General features: G+C 33.7%; 1 protein-coding gene across 1 annotated transcript in view; it reads left to right on the top strand.

The window, feature by feature from the left end:
* Positions 1–17,827, top strand: part of Myo95E (Myosin 95E) — a 1,268,077-nt gene that overhangs the window by 1,148,602 nt on the left and 101,648 nt on the right. The window contains exon 12 of the mRNA XM_081748709.1: positions 2,957–3,190. Within this exon, the coding sequence (XP_081604835.1) occupies positions 2,957–3,190 (234 nt within the window). The remainder of the gene's footprint in view (positions 1–2,956; positions 3,191–17,827) is intronic.

The following is a 17,827-nucleotide window of genomic DNA, read 5'->3' on the forward strand; positions in this document are numbered from 1 at the left end:
TTATAATGTATTAAATAATGATAAATACTTGCTATTTCTATTTATTGGTCATTTGAATGATATACAATACAAATAAGCAAGAAATAATTAAAATACAAATTGCTAAATTACTTCTTAACCACCATTTAATACTTCTGATATTTTTCATTCTCCTCAGTAGTTCTTTTACAATTTTACTAAGCTTACAATGCAAACAACATTACCAAACACATGGCTGTACAAATAATACTAAAACTACATTCAAAACTATAATGTCGGATTTCGTCAATGTGTATTATATCAAAACTTGCCATAATAATTATAAATATAGTAGTATTCTTCTGCATAAAGTTATGTGTAATGGTTATTAATATACTTTATGTTGTACACCTACTTAAGTTTTAAAATATCTATATTGGTAAGCCTGAAAAATATCAAATGTATCAGAAATTAATTGAGAATTGTTACTGTTATCTTATGTATACAAAGCTTATTTTCTCATGTCATTCCAATATTAATTAAATGCAAACATCTAATTGATAAATAACTGTTTGGCTGATACAATGTGCAAGCTGCGGAAAAATAACAAGTTAAACTTCGGAAAGTCTTATTTTATTTAACGAAAGAAAAAGCTCTAATCAATATGAATGAACACGGATGGAGAATCTACTTCTGTCAGAAAGTGCAAAAGATCAGTTTGCGAAGCTACCTTGATCAAAATTATAAGTTATAGCTAAAGATAATGGAGAAATTATGAACAAACTAGTACAAGATCTATGTAAATATTTGTTTGCAAGCCGTACAGTACCCTTTACAATAAATAAGTTAAGAAACGGCTAGAAATATTTCTGACACTGCAAGATTCTCAAACATTAATATTTAGAGAGAATTTACATTGATTTGTCTAAGTTTTCGAATAGTTTTAGCGAGGTTTTACAAATTCAATCTGCATGTAGTTCTCTTGAAAAAAAATCCTTTCTTTCTTTTGTGCTTTCGACAGGTTAAAACTCTGAAATACATTTGTTTTCGATTAACCTTTGCTTGAACATGTTTACGTTTGTTCGGTATTAAGAATTGTATCTCGACACTTGGAAGTATTATTTTTCAAGGAATTCAATAGCTGAAAAATAAAACTTTGAAATTTCAAGACTTAATCCTTATAACAAGTGAGAGATTTAGTAAACCCACAGAAGCACCAAAAGTTTAATCAAAGCCAACTTTTAAGAGGTTCTTATGACTTCAGCAGCATATTTATATTTTAATTACTTCTAACTTATTTGACTTTTTATTGCTATTTAAGCAGCTAATAAGGAGAACAAATTTTCCATTGTATTTTTATTATTATTATTATTATTACTTGTTATAGTAGTTTCTTAAGTACCAACTGCCTCTGTATTTATTGATTATTGACATATATATGTGCTCTTGCTTACTCAGAATAATCAACACTACTATATTCCAAATTTACTTCTGAAGCTTCCGGTGTGCAAATGATAGTCTTTAGAAATCAAACCGTTCATACATATAATATGTAAGGAAAATTTGCAGCACACAGTTGAAAGTGCACATTCTGTCTCTACAAAGTCTATATATAGAGAAAATATGTGTGTGTGATGGCTGTGTATATGGATGAAATTACATTCCTGAGACAAATATTCAATTCGCACACACTGTATTTTAATGTTTGGCTGTATATAGGTCATGTGCTATAACTAGTATCTCAGTATCAAAAATTTTCCATCAGTTAAAATTACGTGATTATATAACTTGTAACGATGTTACTGAAACATCTGTATAACAACCTATGCTTGCTTGAAATTTTATCTCACTTATGAGTCAACGGTAATTTGAATAATATTGTAAATAAATAATCAGATAAATCAGAATTATTGTTAATATATCAGTTAGTGAAAGAACCACATTCCCGTGAAAAGTTACAGCCTAATGTCTCGAATGGGGAACAAGTGCATCTGGTTAATTGGTGTTTCACATTATTTTAGTACTTAAGTCGGAATATTTTGCTATTCATGAACCTCGATACATGTCTCTATAGTTTTCAACCATCAACGTTAATATTAATAGATAATTTCTGCTTTGACTATGAAAGAAGTAAGTTTTTCTGAGAAGGAAAGCTCTAAAAAAATAAATAAACAAACATGGATCTAAAACCAGAAACGATAGTAATACTTAGTTATTTTGAGTTTTACAAGAAAGCGCTAAGATAATAATAATTATTATACACTTTTGTTTTGTTATCCTGATGATTTCGATTAATATGACTATCATTATTGAAAGATAATAGTGTGGTTCATACAACAAAGAATTTATATTATTATAATAATTTAATATAAGAAACAAGACTACTTACAACAATGACTTACAATGTTAGCATTAGCGTCAATGGTAAAGTTTATTGTTTGGCTATTATATCCATAGTGACAATGAGTATTACTCTAGGACAATAATGAATTATTATTTGCATACGTGATCTGGATCTCAAAAGGCAATTGGTTATGAATATATTGATCTTACAATTTTAAATAATTCTTACAGAAAACTATATCCTTTTTTCAATGATTCTAATATCAAGTGTCCTTAATTTACTTTTCAATTTTTATTAGGAAATGGGTGACAAAACTAAAACACAAATTTCAAACTACAACATACGTTTCCTTATGAACTCGTTTCGGAACCAGCTCTTTAAGAGCTAAATCACATTTACCATGTAAAGATTGAATAATATCATATTCCATACATATTTTTTATAGATTTCAGGCAATTTGAAATATTTATTATAGAACACATGGAGGTTACTGGCTTTCTGTGTCAAGCCGATTGTCTATTAATTACTTTTTATGTAGTGTTTCTTTTTAATTTAAAAAGAAACAAAAAATTTAATTGCAGAAGAAAGAAATAATAATTGATATTTAGAAATGTTTGTTTTGAAGATGAGTTACATTTTTGTTGTTACTTTCAGGCGAAGAGGTACGGCAAAAGAAAAGTGTTAGGTGTGTTAGACATTTATGGTTTTGAAATTTTCGAGCACAATAGCTTTGAACAATTTATAATAAATTTCTGCAATGAAAAACTGCAACAAGTAGTAACAGAAATGACTTTAAAAGAAGAACAAGAAGAGTATGTAAAAGAAGGCATCGAATGGACCCATATTGAATTTTCTAATAATTCGTTGATATGTGAACTAATAGAAAAGGTGAGAGTAAGTTCTTAAATCAAGTGCTATCAAATTGTGAAAGTGTTGTTTTTTTTCCTTAAGGAAAAAAAATTGTGTTGTGATACTAGTGAAAAAGTACTTAAAAGTTGTGTCTAATACGTTTCTTGGAAGTTAAAATGTTTTCGTCTCCATCGTAATAAATAAGTCAACACAAACTGTAAGTATATTCACGATTGTTAATCTATATATTTTAGATCACTTCGATTTTCATCTTGTATTCTAGGTAACTCATCATTTCGACTTCTTTCTATGTACTTTAGATCGCTTATCATCACTCCAATTCCCCCCCCCCCTTTTTTTTTTTTTTTTTTTGGTTCTTAGATGCCATTTTCTGAATATGGAACAACAGTCAATTAGCATTGGAAGTATTCCTTCAAAATCTCACGAATCTTACTTAAGCGAAACCGTAAAGACATTTCTGACTCATCCCAAAACCTTTTGCTCCAATATTTCACATTCTTTTTTCGAGAACTGATCCCTTGCAGCTCATGCATATTCACCACAGAGATATTAGAAACCGATATATAAAGCTTCTCTTATAGACGTCACTACTGTGACTTTCTAACAGTGCACTACTGAGATAAAACACCTATTACATCACTCTAGTAGATGCAATTCTTCCAATCGTATTTTCAACTTTAATTACATCCTTTTATGTCTGCGAAACTTATTGTGTGTAGCCTTTAATGTTGGTGAAGATTAACTCCTTTTCAATCCACATAAACAATGCCAGATGTTCGTGTGCCAATCAGATTCATCACATAACATATTAACCATTCCAGAACATATTAACCATTACAACAGTTCATTTAATTTTCCACTCTGATCTAATGACTAGCGCGCACTTCTTTTGTACACATAGTTCCACGTTCGCTTTCCATTGAGAGAGACTTAAATTCATCAAGGTAGTTTGAATCCCATCTTAAACTGCAGGTCAACGTGTCATATAGCCTCTGTGCTGAAAAGAGATACTAAATATTAACAAGCAAGCAAGAAAACAAACAAACAAACAAATATTATATTCGACTATACATTCCTCATAACTATCATCCTCATCCATACTTTTCACGCCCCTCAGAAACAGTTGAGAAGATACCCTCCTATTCTCGACCCTCCAACCCCGGTTTTCATTTAAGCAAATAAATGTTCTACGCACTGCAAATGTTCAGTTATTTGTACATGAACAAAACATTTGATCGTTTACTAGTTAACCATATCTCCGATAAACTATTTCTAATTTAGATAAACTGTAAACTATTTCTCCGGTGGAAGTAGATTTATAATAGTTTCTGCTAATCTGAAAAAAAAATGTAAAGGAAACAGAAAATTGTCTCACATGGATTTGAAGAACTACAATGAGTTTTTCAGAAGTTCAGTAAATTTATCGAACCTTTGATAAAAATGTGATATTTCTTAGATCTTAATCATCTATAACAATCCCACTCCACTATTCTTCCTTCATTTTCTACACATCTAATTTTATTTTTACTAGTATCTATGGTTAGTCTGCTGTACATTTTCTGTCTTCTTTTTATTGTAGCTTCTATATCTAATAGTTCCATTTCACCTTTATTATTGTTCTTATCTTTGATATTTTATTATTTATATTTTATATATTTTTGTTTTATTTATTTCTGTATGATTAAGTTTACGTAAGTTTTTTTTCCTTCATGAGCTATCTCTTTCCCCTGTATTCTTACCGATCAACCTGTTCCATTAGTTTTTCCTTATTGTTCTGAACTTTCTTGAAGCATACTATCACATAATTTTTGATAAATGTGGAACCCAAGAAGTATTCCTCCTACTTTTTCTCTCTAATTATCTACTCCCCTGTAGTCAAGTTTATTTTAATTGAGTTGTGTGATAGTATTTTTACGATTTACTAACTTTCATAAGTATTGTCAGGCGTTTGGACATGGTGATGGATCTTGATCGTGACGGGGAGCTTGATCAGTCACTACTGTTTCCTTTAACATTCCATTTCTACTTCTTTCCCTGCTTATCTGATGAAGATTCAACAAAAGTACTACAACATTATTTTCTTTGTTTGTGTTTTGTAATAGCATTTTAAACTTATTTCCGGTAAATATTGTTTTGCGTGACTGATTTTCCTTTGTGCTAATTTTGACTAAAGTATCACAGAAACATGTTTTCTTTTTTTCTAATTTAGGGTAAATACACTCGCTTGATTTAACTGATGTTAACCATAAAAAATAAACCTTATTGGGTAACCTCAGAGAGAGCATATATTGTTTTTTTTTTTTTAATTTAATATTTTCTAGGAAAGAACGAGTTAAATATAATCGATTTCAAACCCAAGTGATAGCCTCAAAGAAAACAAAATGTGTTTCATGAAAATAGGGTAATCTGTAGGAACGATTGTTGTTAAACATGCCTTAAAAAAAAAAATAGGTATGAATTTACTTTTTTACCTCTAATTAATTTTAAACCCAAGCAATAGAAGCATCTTAAATATCCAACTAAACATACTCTATGTTTTATAAGAATTGGAATATTTTTCTGAAATTCATTCTGAAATAATTTCTTGAAATTAAAATGAATGGTGAAGTAATGCACCCTCTCATCCTTGAGCAATATCAACCGTAAGTGATTGAATGATTGTGAAGCCTCAAAGAAAAAATTCACCATATTACATCCAAATGGAATAAGTTTTACGAGAGTTATCGTTGAGTATGTTTTAAAATCAGAAAGGAAGGCAAATTCAGAAGTATTTTTATAGAGGTTCCATGAAAATATAATTTCTGAGTTGGTCTACTATTTAAAATATTCGCATATTGGTTTTGTTCCACTGCTTTTCTTTCTCTCTTCGAATATTTGTTTCAACGTTTCCTCGTCTATTGTAACTATTGGACGATTGGTTGGAATGAGAGTGTAGATGTAGTTTTTTTTTTATTATTTGAAATATATTAGACCAGAACTTTGTTAACGCCCGTAATCGGAAAGCCGTGTCTCCTTTTTGCAAGTAAACCATTAGTTGCTGAAATCATAGAAATTGCAAACAGAGTACCTTGATCTTATTAGTATTAATTCATTAAGTATTATTTAGCAAGGCATATTCATGCTATCTCTAGAAATATTACACAAATAGAGACTTTGAACAATACATACAGTGATTCATTAATAAGCACATACCAACATTTATAAACATCTACTAGTACAGACACATTTTATCTAACACGTTGAAACATCAAGAATTAAGGTATTGGAGCAAGCAGAATATTGACATGTCACAAAGTATTCGAAGACTAGCAAGCGAAATAGCAAACACGAGAAACTTTAACTTGTATATCTTTAAAGAAGTATTTTCGTATCAAGATCATCGCCATCATAAGTATTCTGCCATTATCAGTAGGTCACTTGCTGTAACGGAAAAGCTTTCATGCTCCCGGTATTCCACTAACCTCTTCGTCTTCACGTACGATTTCTCTGTTTTCGTACCGTTTATTAATTATGGTCTCCTCTTTCCTGCAACTATACCCTCTAAAACATCCCTTATGATACCGTTCATTCTTAGCCAATATCTCAATCAGTTTCTCTTCCTCTTCTTAATAATATCTAAAATTTTTCTTTTCTCCCTCGCCATTCTTAACACCCTTCGTTTTTCATCATTTTGCGTAATGTCCATGTTTCTGACCCATAGAGTATAACACTCCACCCAAACTACTTTATGAGTTTTTTCTCAGCTCTTTGTTCAAGGTCTCAAAAAACATTATTTTTTCCCTCCTAAAGGCTTATTTTGCCATTCCTATCCTTGCTTTTATTTCACGTCCACACTTCATATCATTGCTAATAATACTACCCAGGTATCGAAAGCTAGTCACTTGTCCCCTCCCTCCTTACTTGTGTATTTGACACCGACCCCTTCGTTTCAAACACCATGGCTTTGTCTTTCTAACATTTATTTTCATCCCATACTCTTCACCCTACGTCAAGAATACGTATTATTCACAAGAATACGTATTCCTTTCATTTCTCCGTTACATATTTTTCAACTACAAATCATAGGATTATTTAATGTATTAATAAATATATTACCTTCAGTTACGTCCTACATGCCCAATACATTTAAGCCAACACATTTAAGCAATATCTAAATTTCTTCAGTTACATAATACACATAAAATTTGGATGCAATACCAGATGGTAGGCATGCTCTAGATGTTGATTACGTATTTAGCAGTACATTTATGTTTATCGATACTCAAATATACAGATTATAAATTGTAGAGAAATTCAATAAATTATTTTTTTAAATATTTATCTATTAATTTTGATACTGTTAAGTTAGTCAATAGACAGATTGTAGAAAATCTGTGAATGTGTTTATATAGTTTACATCAGAGTTCTATATATCAACAATATAAAACAATTTTCTTTTATTCCATTCGACAAAAACTCCAATATATAAATTTTACGCGAATACAGAAATTTAGAGCAGTGGTCATATTAGTCTGCTTATTGCCTATATAAAGCAATTGCTTATTAGTACAAATCATTGGTAGATCGATCTTAGAAGTAACAGATTAAATATTAACATGATATTACATTGAAAATAACACAAAATACATAGATATTTAAAATAAAATTCAAATTTGCACAGCAACAAAGTATTAAGAAATTACAAATATATATATATATATATATATATATATATATATATATATATATATATATATATATATATATATACATTGATTATAACAAAATATGTAATACAACCAAACATGTGCCATGATATTAATTGAGCTATAACAAAATTTAATAACAAAAAATACTATATACGTAACGAAGTCCTACATTTATCTCACACATAATAGTAAATTCGAAAAATCACGTATCGCCACATCTCTGGCAAGGGACGTACCGAGTTTTACCGCCAATAAAGACTCTCATCCAGAGGCGACTCGTAATGGAATTCAGACCGGTAAAAAAAAAAAAAAAAAAATGCAAGTTTTATCGCTTGAAACTAATTAAGAGATTAAATGTTATGCAATATATTAATTGTTGTATACAATAATAAGTACATTTAGAAAGTTTTCTTCTTTTAGATTCAAGCGGGAAAGCTTTAGTTTTTATCCGTGTGATTTCCCTCACGAGCCGCTTCATGTTTGTCACCGGATACGATTTCCGGGGAAGATACGTAAGGTGGACTAAAACATGAAGGTGAATGCTGGCTACTTCTAGGAATCCATCATGACTCCAATATATAGAAAAATAAATCTACGTTTGTACTGAGCCAACAAGGACCAAGTGCAGATCGACATTGACAAAACATCCTCCATATTTTCGGGTTATATCATAGTATGAAGCAGGAAACGGGAATCCATGTTATTTCCTTTCATGACATTCTCGTGTCTCATCCCAATTTTTTTTTTTTTTTTTTTTTTAACTGTTAAAACGACATTCGAAATATCACCATCACTGACTATGAAAACCTTGCAAAGAAGAACGTATTGATATTCCTGTGTATAAGGTCTAAGGAAGTTTGTTGCAGTAAATAGTACGATCTCTCGTGGTAATTCGTAATACTGGGATAAGAGAGAAAACACCAGTGGTGTTAGCATGACTTTTTCTAGAGTAAGTACACTTTCAAATTAAATCGGATGTTATCTAAACAGTCTTCTGCTTTTTGTAGAGTACAAATGAACGTGGAAAGAGTGTGACTAGATTAAAATCTGACTAAATCCATAAAGGTAAGAAAACACTTGAAAAAAGTTGTGGTTCTGTAGTGCAAGTAATGGAGAAAGAGTGATGGAAGAATGTTGACGATAGTAGAAAGCGAGTGAGAGTAAAGGAGGCCTGTTTGGAAGAAAATGTAATTGCACATTCACACACATACAAAGTTACACTATAAGCTGTGTTGATGAATATTTCGTCAGAAAGGGAGCTGGAAAAGAAGTAGGAATAAGGTTATATGATAGAATAGCCAGCCTGAAGGTAGAGAGAGTCCAGTTGCTAAAGATAAAACTAATGGGACTGATGGGTTGGCAGGAGAGCGAAAGAATAATAAATAAGAAGAAAACATAAATTAATGAAGAAGTTAAAAATATTTAAAATTTATAATAAATTATGAGGAAATAATGAAAATAGTGCGAGAGAATGCAGAATAAAAGTAGAAAAAACTGATAAAGATAAAAATAGATGAGCGGATAACGGAGCAATTTTAATTACGTTGGTTATTGCAGACAGTTTACATCACTAACGCGATTCATTAGTTGCTTGAGGTTTAGCGTCCCTTTCAGCAACGAGGCTACCTTCAGTTTAAAGGTGGAATTCAAATCACCATAATCCGTTCAAATTTCAAGGCTTTTCTGCTGAGAATCAAACCGAGAATCTCCTAACAGGGACGTGGTTAGCAGATAGGATGGTAATGTGTCATCTTTTTTCTTCTTCTTTTTTTAGGTAGTGGAAGAATTTGGGGGAAGGATTGTTTTTACATCCACGCGCAAAGTGTAGCTCAATATACTGTTGGGAAGTGGTGTGTCTACTGAGACAGATAGATGGAAGATTGAGCGCTCCAGAAGTATCAGTGATACAGATTAATGATTACATTTTTTCTCTTAATTAATTATTTCCACAATCTCCTGCAATCTTACTGACGCATCCATTCCATTTCCCGCAATCTTTGTTCCTGAACTTTTTTCTTTCTTTCTTATGTCTTTCCCTCAGCGAAAGTGCTTATTCTGGATTTTGTGGTGTGTATGTGAGTATATGGTTATATTCTCTATTACTGACTCAGGGAACCTTAATTTTAACTATATATATATATATATATATATATATATATATATATATATATATATATAATTAATAATCCGTCCATCTGAACACCTAGCAGCCACTTTTTCAAACTTTATTTTTTCTTTCCTCCTTACGTCACTTCTTATATGATGAAGCTTTTAGCGAAGTTCCTTTACTGCATTCACTATAAAGTTGTTTCCACTCTTTATATCTTCTTTTTCTAAACCTTTTTCTTAGTTAGCTGAAGTCGGCATTTCAGACCACTGTCCTCCACCTGTTTCTATATTGTGTCATATCCATTGTGACAACACATTGCATCATATCTCACACAATCTCTCTACTTCTTTAGTCAGTCTCGCGGTCATTTCCCATTCAGTTTTGTAGTTTGTAATCTGTGACTTACGTATTCGGAAGGTCTTCTTCTTACATGTCCAAGCCATCGAACTCTACTTTCCTGTGGTTTTTCTACTACTGGTCTTACCTTTACTGTTCTTCGGATCACTTTATTCTTAATTCCATCATTCCTCGTCACTCCACGCAGCACGGAGTTTCTGTTCCTTTCTCATTTTCGTCGTCCAACATTTCGCTCCGTATAATATGGCAGGTCTTACTACCATTTTTAAAACTTTTCCTTTAAGACGTATTGATACCCTCCGGTCACATAATACTCTTGTCTCTTCTTTACATATTGTCTAACTGTTTACTAATTCTGCAGTTTAAATAATTTTCTATTCCTGCATTTTTCCTGTAGTATATATCCTAAGTACTCGAATTTCTCCGTCATCACAACCTTTTTGGTTACATTTTTGCTGAATGCACAATGTAAATATTTTGTCTTGGTTTTATTGATTCTAAGCACTTTGCTCTCCAATGCTCCTCTCCAAGTATCTAATATCTCTTGCAAGATGCCTTTATCTCAGATGTTTAACTAGCAGGATGTCACCTACAAGTAGCATATTCTTTGATATCCTGCAAACTCCTCCATCATATCTTAAAAAGCCCTGATGAAGTCCCACTTGACTGTGGACTCTTGTTATTCCTCACTCCTATCTTCTATTATACAGATGTCTATGTTCGGAACATACTTTTTCTTCTTAAGTTCTCACCAAATAAGATCTCGTGAATCTCTATCATACACTTTCTCTAGGTCGAAGAAAACCATATGGAGGTCCTTGTGGTGTTCTCTATATTTTTTCATTAGCATCCTAAGTGTAAATATTTCATCCGTTGTCGACCATCTTAGCATAAAACTAAATTGATTTTCTGTTATTCGCTCTTTTCTCTCAATCTTGCTTTTATCATTCTCTAACTGAACCTCATTGCATGGCTTATAAGTTTTATTTTTCTGTAGTTGCCAAATTCTTGAACATCTCGTTTGTTTTTTTTTAAAAAAAAAAACCGGCACAACGTAGTTCCTTCTTCATTGTTTTGGCGTATTTCCTGTTTCCAATATCCTATTATAAAGTCGAGTAAATCACTGCACTCCTTTACCTAAACTTCTCCATGCTTCAATAGGGATAACATCTGCTCCTGGAGATTTACTATTTTCCATCCTTCTAATGACATTTTCCACTTCTACCATAGTCACAGACCGGACAAGTCCCTGATTCATAGGTGGATTTTCACGTTTCCCCTGAGGTTTTCTTTATTTAGAAGTTTCTGGAAATCCTTCTTCCACCTCTTTTTTTTATCTTCTTCTCATTTATCAGAACCTTGAATTTTCATCTCTCTTGTAGCACACATCCGAAACTTTTTTTTTTTTTTTTTTGCCTCTCTCTTACCTTCGAGAGCTTGTAAATTGTATTTTTTTCGCTTTTGATTCCAGGTTTCCACATGCTTTTAAAAAATGCAAGTGTACTGTAATTCAAGATTTTTCCCATTTATTCCATTTCCTTACGTTTATGTGTAAAATTCAGTTATTAGTAAGTTCAGATAATAGAAAGCAATCCATCTAAGGAAATATTTCAAAAAAATATAATAAAACAATAAAAATATAAGCAAAAAATAAAATTATGCTCGGTTTTGTGTATACTGGCGATCATACTTTCGAGGGATTTTTGCAGTAGCAGAGCACGATTGCGCAGGGAATTTCAGAATTTGCAGTCGGAGAGTTGGATTAAGGAACTGGGAAGTGGAGTAAAATATTGCATTTATTGGTTTAAACGTAGTGTCTAGATTGCCTGCCAAATATAAATTAGCTTCTGTAATCAAGATGTCGTACGTAAATATAGAAACAAACAGAAAACTCTTGTCTTGAGGTTCGAAATGACACGCACCATGGCTATCAGCATTTATTTGTTCAGGAAAAAGAGGAATCAAAAAGTAGTCTTCGTGGTTAGGTGGACAGAGGGATGGATTATCAGTGCGGATTTAGACGAAATGGATCAACTATCGACCAAATATTCACCATTCGCCAAATACTCGAATAAAAGTGGGAATACAATACCCCGGTAAATCAACTATTTATTGATTTTAGAAAGGCATACGACTCGGTTAGGAGAGAAACATTATACAACGTTCTTGCAGAACTTGGAATACCGAGAAAGCTAATTAGATTAATTAAGATATGTTTAAATGAATCCCAAAGTAAAGTCCGGGTAGGAAAATTTTTGTCCACGAGCTTTCACATCGAAAATGGCCTGAAACAAGGAGATGCGTTGTCGCCATTATTATTTAACTTCGTTTTGGAATACGCTATAAGGAAAATCAAAGATAACAACCAGGGCTTACAGTTGAACGGCATTCACCAGGTTATGGCATATGCTGATGATGTAAATTTAATAGGAGATGATAGGAGAACAATAGAAAGAAATGCAGAGATCTTATTAAACGCTTGCAGGGACATGGGTTTAGAAGTAAATGCAGAGAAAACTAAATACATGGAAGTGCATCGGGACCGGAATACAGCAAATTATGGATGCGTTAAAATACTAAATAATACTTTTGATAAAGTGGATACTTTCAAATATCTAGGATCAATATTAACAGAGGAAAATCATATTCACGGAGAAATTAAATGTCGATTAAAAGCAGGAAATTCGTGTTACTATTCGGTTCAAAATCTCTTGTCGTCGCGAATTCTGTCGAGGAATTTGAAACTTAAAATATACAAAACGATGATCATGCCTGTAGTTCTGTACGGCTGCGAAACATGGTCACTTACTCTGAGGGAAGAACATAGACTGAAAGTATTTGAGAACAAGATCCTAAGACGAATATTCGGACCCAAGAGGAACGGGAATGGGGAATGGCGGAAACTTCATAACGAGGAACTACATAATTTATATGGTTTACCCAACATTGTTAGGGTCGTCAAGTCTAGGAGGCTTAGATGGGTGGGTCATGTAGCTAGAATGGAAGAAAGTAGAGACGCTTTCAAAATCTTGACTGGAAGACCAATCGGAAAACGACCATTAGGAAGACGTAGGCGCAGATGGGAGGACAATATTAAGATGGATCTCGCAGAGATTGGAATACAGAGTAGAAACTGGATGCAGTTAGCTAAGGATAGGAGTCAGTGGAGAGCTTTTGTGAACGTGGCATTGAACCTCCGGGTTCCATAGGCCATAGAGTTAGTTAGTTAGTTAGTTAGTTAGTGTCTCCGCCCAAAGGTGAAACAACTCTATGATACTGTGGGGTCACAATATCGAGGTTTCCAGAGGATTCTGTCCTGACACTTACTGGTGACGTCACTACCTGTGATTATGTTGCTATTCTAGGGGACCATGTGCATTGTTGTTGCAATAGTGCCATACTTTAAGATGATAATGGGAATGTTCACATAGCTCAAACTGTTCATGCATGGCTTGAAGAACATTAAGATGAAGTTGGACACTTTCCCAATCACTGGATCTGAGCATAATTGAATATTTGTATTCCGTTTAGGATACACGTATCCAGTGCAGATTTCCGCTTACATCCTCTCTCAAGGAGTGTAGTGATGCACTGCAAGCGAGGTGGTGTGATGTTTTACTTGTTACCATTTACGATCATGGACATTCCATTTTACATTGCATTAGATCTGTTCTGAAGGCAAAGGTGATGTTGCACTTTTTTTCAAGATGTTCCTATTACATTGATATTGATTTGAATGTATTCCCGTGTGCAAAGCGCCGCCAACTATCGTCGGTCCGCTGTCGCCTTTTGGCAGATAGCCACCGAAGTGAAGGAAAAATGACTGCCGGCATCGGCCTGCTTTTGGTTCCAAGCGGAAAGCCACCGAAGCGGAAGCGAAGCGGCTGCCGTTGTCGGAAAGTTAAATTACAGTTGTCGATTTTCCGCCAGACGATGTTATAGAGATTTTCGACGAATCATCGCTGAATGATGGTGAGAACTCGGAACGTCCGCTGAGAACTGTTCTGCCACCTGTTAGTATCATCTGTTTTTATGTGCTAGTACATAAGAACAACAGATGGCAGCAGTGCTACTCATGTAACTATCGCAAGAGGGTTCATAAGCTTACAGAACTTTTCGTGTCCGATTACAGCAAGTGTCAAATATGCTGCGGAAAGCTTTGCTCGTTGCAAACAATAAAATCCAATTGAAAATTACTAGTTACTGCTAAAGGCCATGTCTTTGGTGTTTAATTAACATACAAGTATACTAAAGCGGTAGTTATTTTGTGTTTTAACCATGTATTGGTATAAACTTTCAGGGTATAAATACCAATGCAATACGTTGTTGCAAAATTGAGAGTAGAAGATTAAAGGCGACAGAAAAAAGCCCATGAGGCAAGTTAATGGCGGTACTGGTGGTTTCAAGCCGGCACTGGCGGTTACGAAGCCACCATGTGGCGGTTTAATGGCAGTACTGGTGGTTTCAAGCCGATACTAGCGGTTCAGACGACGAGAAACGATGGATGCCACCTTATTACCGCCATGGTGGTAAAGTTGCAGCATTCGTGTAATTTCATAATGGTACTGCCGCGTTAACACGTTCGCTGCGTTATGAGTCACCGGTGACTCGTGCGATATTTCATTTCTGTGCGGTGCCACTGTATGCATTGTATTACCTCTGTGCGTTTCTGGTATTTTCATTTGTACAGATTTTTAATATTACTAGCATCAATGTGCTAACCTTCAACGAGACACACGGTGACTCGTATAGCACTGAGATCCAAACTCGGTTTTACAATGCCGCAGCGAACGTGTTAAGCCGCCATCGGCCCACCAAATTTTCGACGGCAGATCGCCGCAGTTCACGGTTCGTCCGACTACGTCTTGCATATGGGGATTATGCATGGGCACTTTCATAGGTTAAAATAGTTGGAAGGAATTTGGGGATCCGGACATCAAGGACCCACCCCTTGACTACGTCCCTGGCGTTTTGCCCCGTCAATCAGTCATTTACCTATGCAAAACCCAGTTTTTAAGCTATGAGGAAGAAAAGCGCCCTGGATTTATGAACCTGGAAGAGCATAGCCACTGTATCCAAGTGTGCTCCCGAAGACGTACTAAACCGCGCAAGCCTGGCCGCTTAAAAAGAAGAAAAAAGAAACTCTTTCCATGACTACCAACCAATTGTTATAAGTAATTATGCATTAAAGTTTTTTTTTTAAAAAAAAAAGTTTAACCCAGCGATTCGGGTAACCAACGTTAGTGTAGAAATAATCATTTCCAACCGTAAAATATTCTGTTGCTGCTATGGTGATCAATGGTGGGGGTAATTCATATCTTTCTCTGTCGGTGTGAAACTACAACTGCGAACCATTACAATGTTGAACACTGTGAAATGTGCAAACCTGTCCGTAAGTATCCATCAATGACCAACAGATATGGTGTTCTAATGTTCACTTTAATACTCTCCTACATATCGTCATTGTAACAAAAAAAAAAAAAAAAAAAAAAAAAAAAAAAAAACGCTATGTGTAAAGTTTAAAATTTTAAAGCAGAGAGAAAAAACTGCTGCATTATTTGTTAGGCGGAAGGAAGAAACTCGGATACGTGCAATTGCTGGACGCGCATTATTGTTACCTTCTAACACAGAATCAGCTATGTGTCTTTGCGAACAGCAGAAAATGATAGGAACAGTTTGATTGCAGCATCACAAAGCAGGGTTTGTTTCATTACGTAACATCCATTTAAATTAACGATATCACATAACGGTTGTAGGTATATGCTCAATACCAAAACTGCATCTACATCTGTAAAAATCATACTTTGAGCAAAAATTGCACATAGAACTTTTTGAAGGCTAAGCAACAATATGCACTTCAAAACAATATGCACTTCAAAACAATATGCACTTCAATGTAACTTCTCAAACGATGATGTATACTATCTATGATTTGAAGTATAAAACCGTTCCCTACTCACAATATTATCCTAATCTATTACATCTATTACTGCCTTTTCTGATATTTCAGTAACTTCTAGGCAGGGTAACTTTAGTCAGAGACTGCTGACTAAACTGGAATTGTAGTTTTTATTTTTTATCTTTGAAAGTGACTCATTTAAGATGGACATTTCAGTCGCTCCAACCTCTTTTAAATAATATATCCTTGATATTTTCATAATATTCTATGTTTTGTATGAGTGATTAATTTATTTGGTTTGGTTTATTTAACACTCCTTTTATGCATTGATTTGTTATCTGTACCTTAACTTGGAAACCGGATTTCGGACCATACACTTAAGCCACTTTGCCACAAGGGGCACATGGAAGTTTTTCTTTCGATTTCCTTAGGAATATGGCGAATGGTATGACTTTTGAAACTATATTTAAAAAAGAATACACATCGACACACAAGATAATAATCTGAAACCTAAGAAATATATTAAATTGTTTTTAATTTGTTCTCAAGCTACCGAAACAGTACTTATGCTTTTTTTATTCTATCCTTTTAATATAAGCATTTCGCACTATTGTCTGTTCTACGATGTATATGCTATTCTAGTTCATGTATATGCTATCTTTGGAAATACAGTAGAGTTTCGCTTATTCGACATAAACAGGCAAGCAGAACTCCGGATAACATGGATGTTAAGAAAAGACCTATTGAAAGTGAAACTGTTATATAATTTTACATATTACGCATCTAATGATCATGTTTTATAAGAAATAAATGCACTGTACTGAATCAGGGGCGTATCCAGCGTGAAGCCTTGAGGGCTGTCTCCTTCCGAAACTCAAGCACTTTTTAATAAACCTACTTTTACCCTTTTGAGGTACTTTTATATTAATTTACTTTGAGTCAGTGTCCAAACTTTAGGGCAATGTGTTGTTGTCTCGTTATTATTCTAAGAACATACTGTAATGCCATTGATCCCAGGTGGAATTATAAAACCCTTTTAAATAGGATTAAAATTTCATTTCCGTTCTGTTTATAACTTTAATGTATTAGAACGATAAACTCATTACCTTCTTGCTATTTTTGATATGTGATATACATAGCAGACAGTTTTCCTTAGTTATATGTCTCTCGAAAATATGTTCGATTTTGTTTGTGCTACAATGCAGTTTGTTCAAAGTAAATCGTTCCATAAATGAAAAATACGAAAAAGTTTAAGAAAAGTACAGAACTGTTGCATTATTATTATTATTATTATTATTATTATTATTATTAGTAGTAGTAGTAGTAGTAGTAGTAGTAGTAGTAGTAGTAGTAGTAGTAGTAGTAGTTGTTGTTGTTGTTGTTGTTGTTGTAGGAGGAGGAAGAGGAGGAGGAGGAGAGGAAGAGGAGGAGTATTGATATGTTTAAAACAGAATTACGTACTTACGAGGATTCGTGTTGGGCTCCCTCGGAAAAGAAAACCTGGATACGTGTCTGCACTGAATGATAGACATATGAGTCATGGTAGACGGGCGCGCTAGAGTCCAGAGCATCAAAAAATAGACTAAGACCACAACTTGCAG

The sequence above is a fragment of the Thermobia domestica genome, chromosome 2 (genome assembly GCF_964235325.1).
Source record: "Thermobia domestica chromosome 2, izTheDome1.hap1.1, whole genome shotgun sequence".
Taxonomy (NCBI): Eukaryota; Metazoa; Arthropoda; class Insecta; order Zygentoma; family Lepismatidae; genus Thermobia; species Thermobia domestica.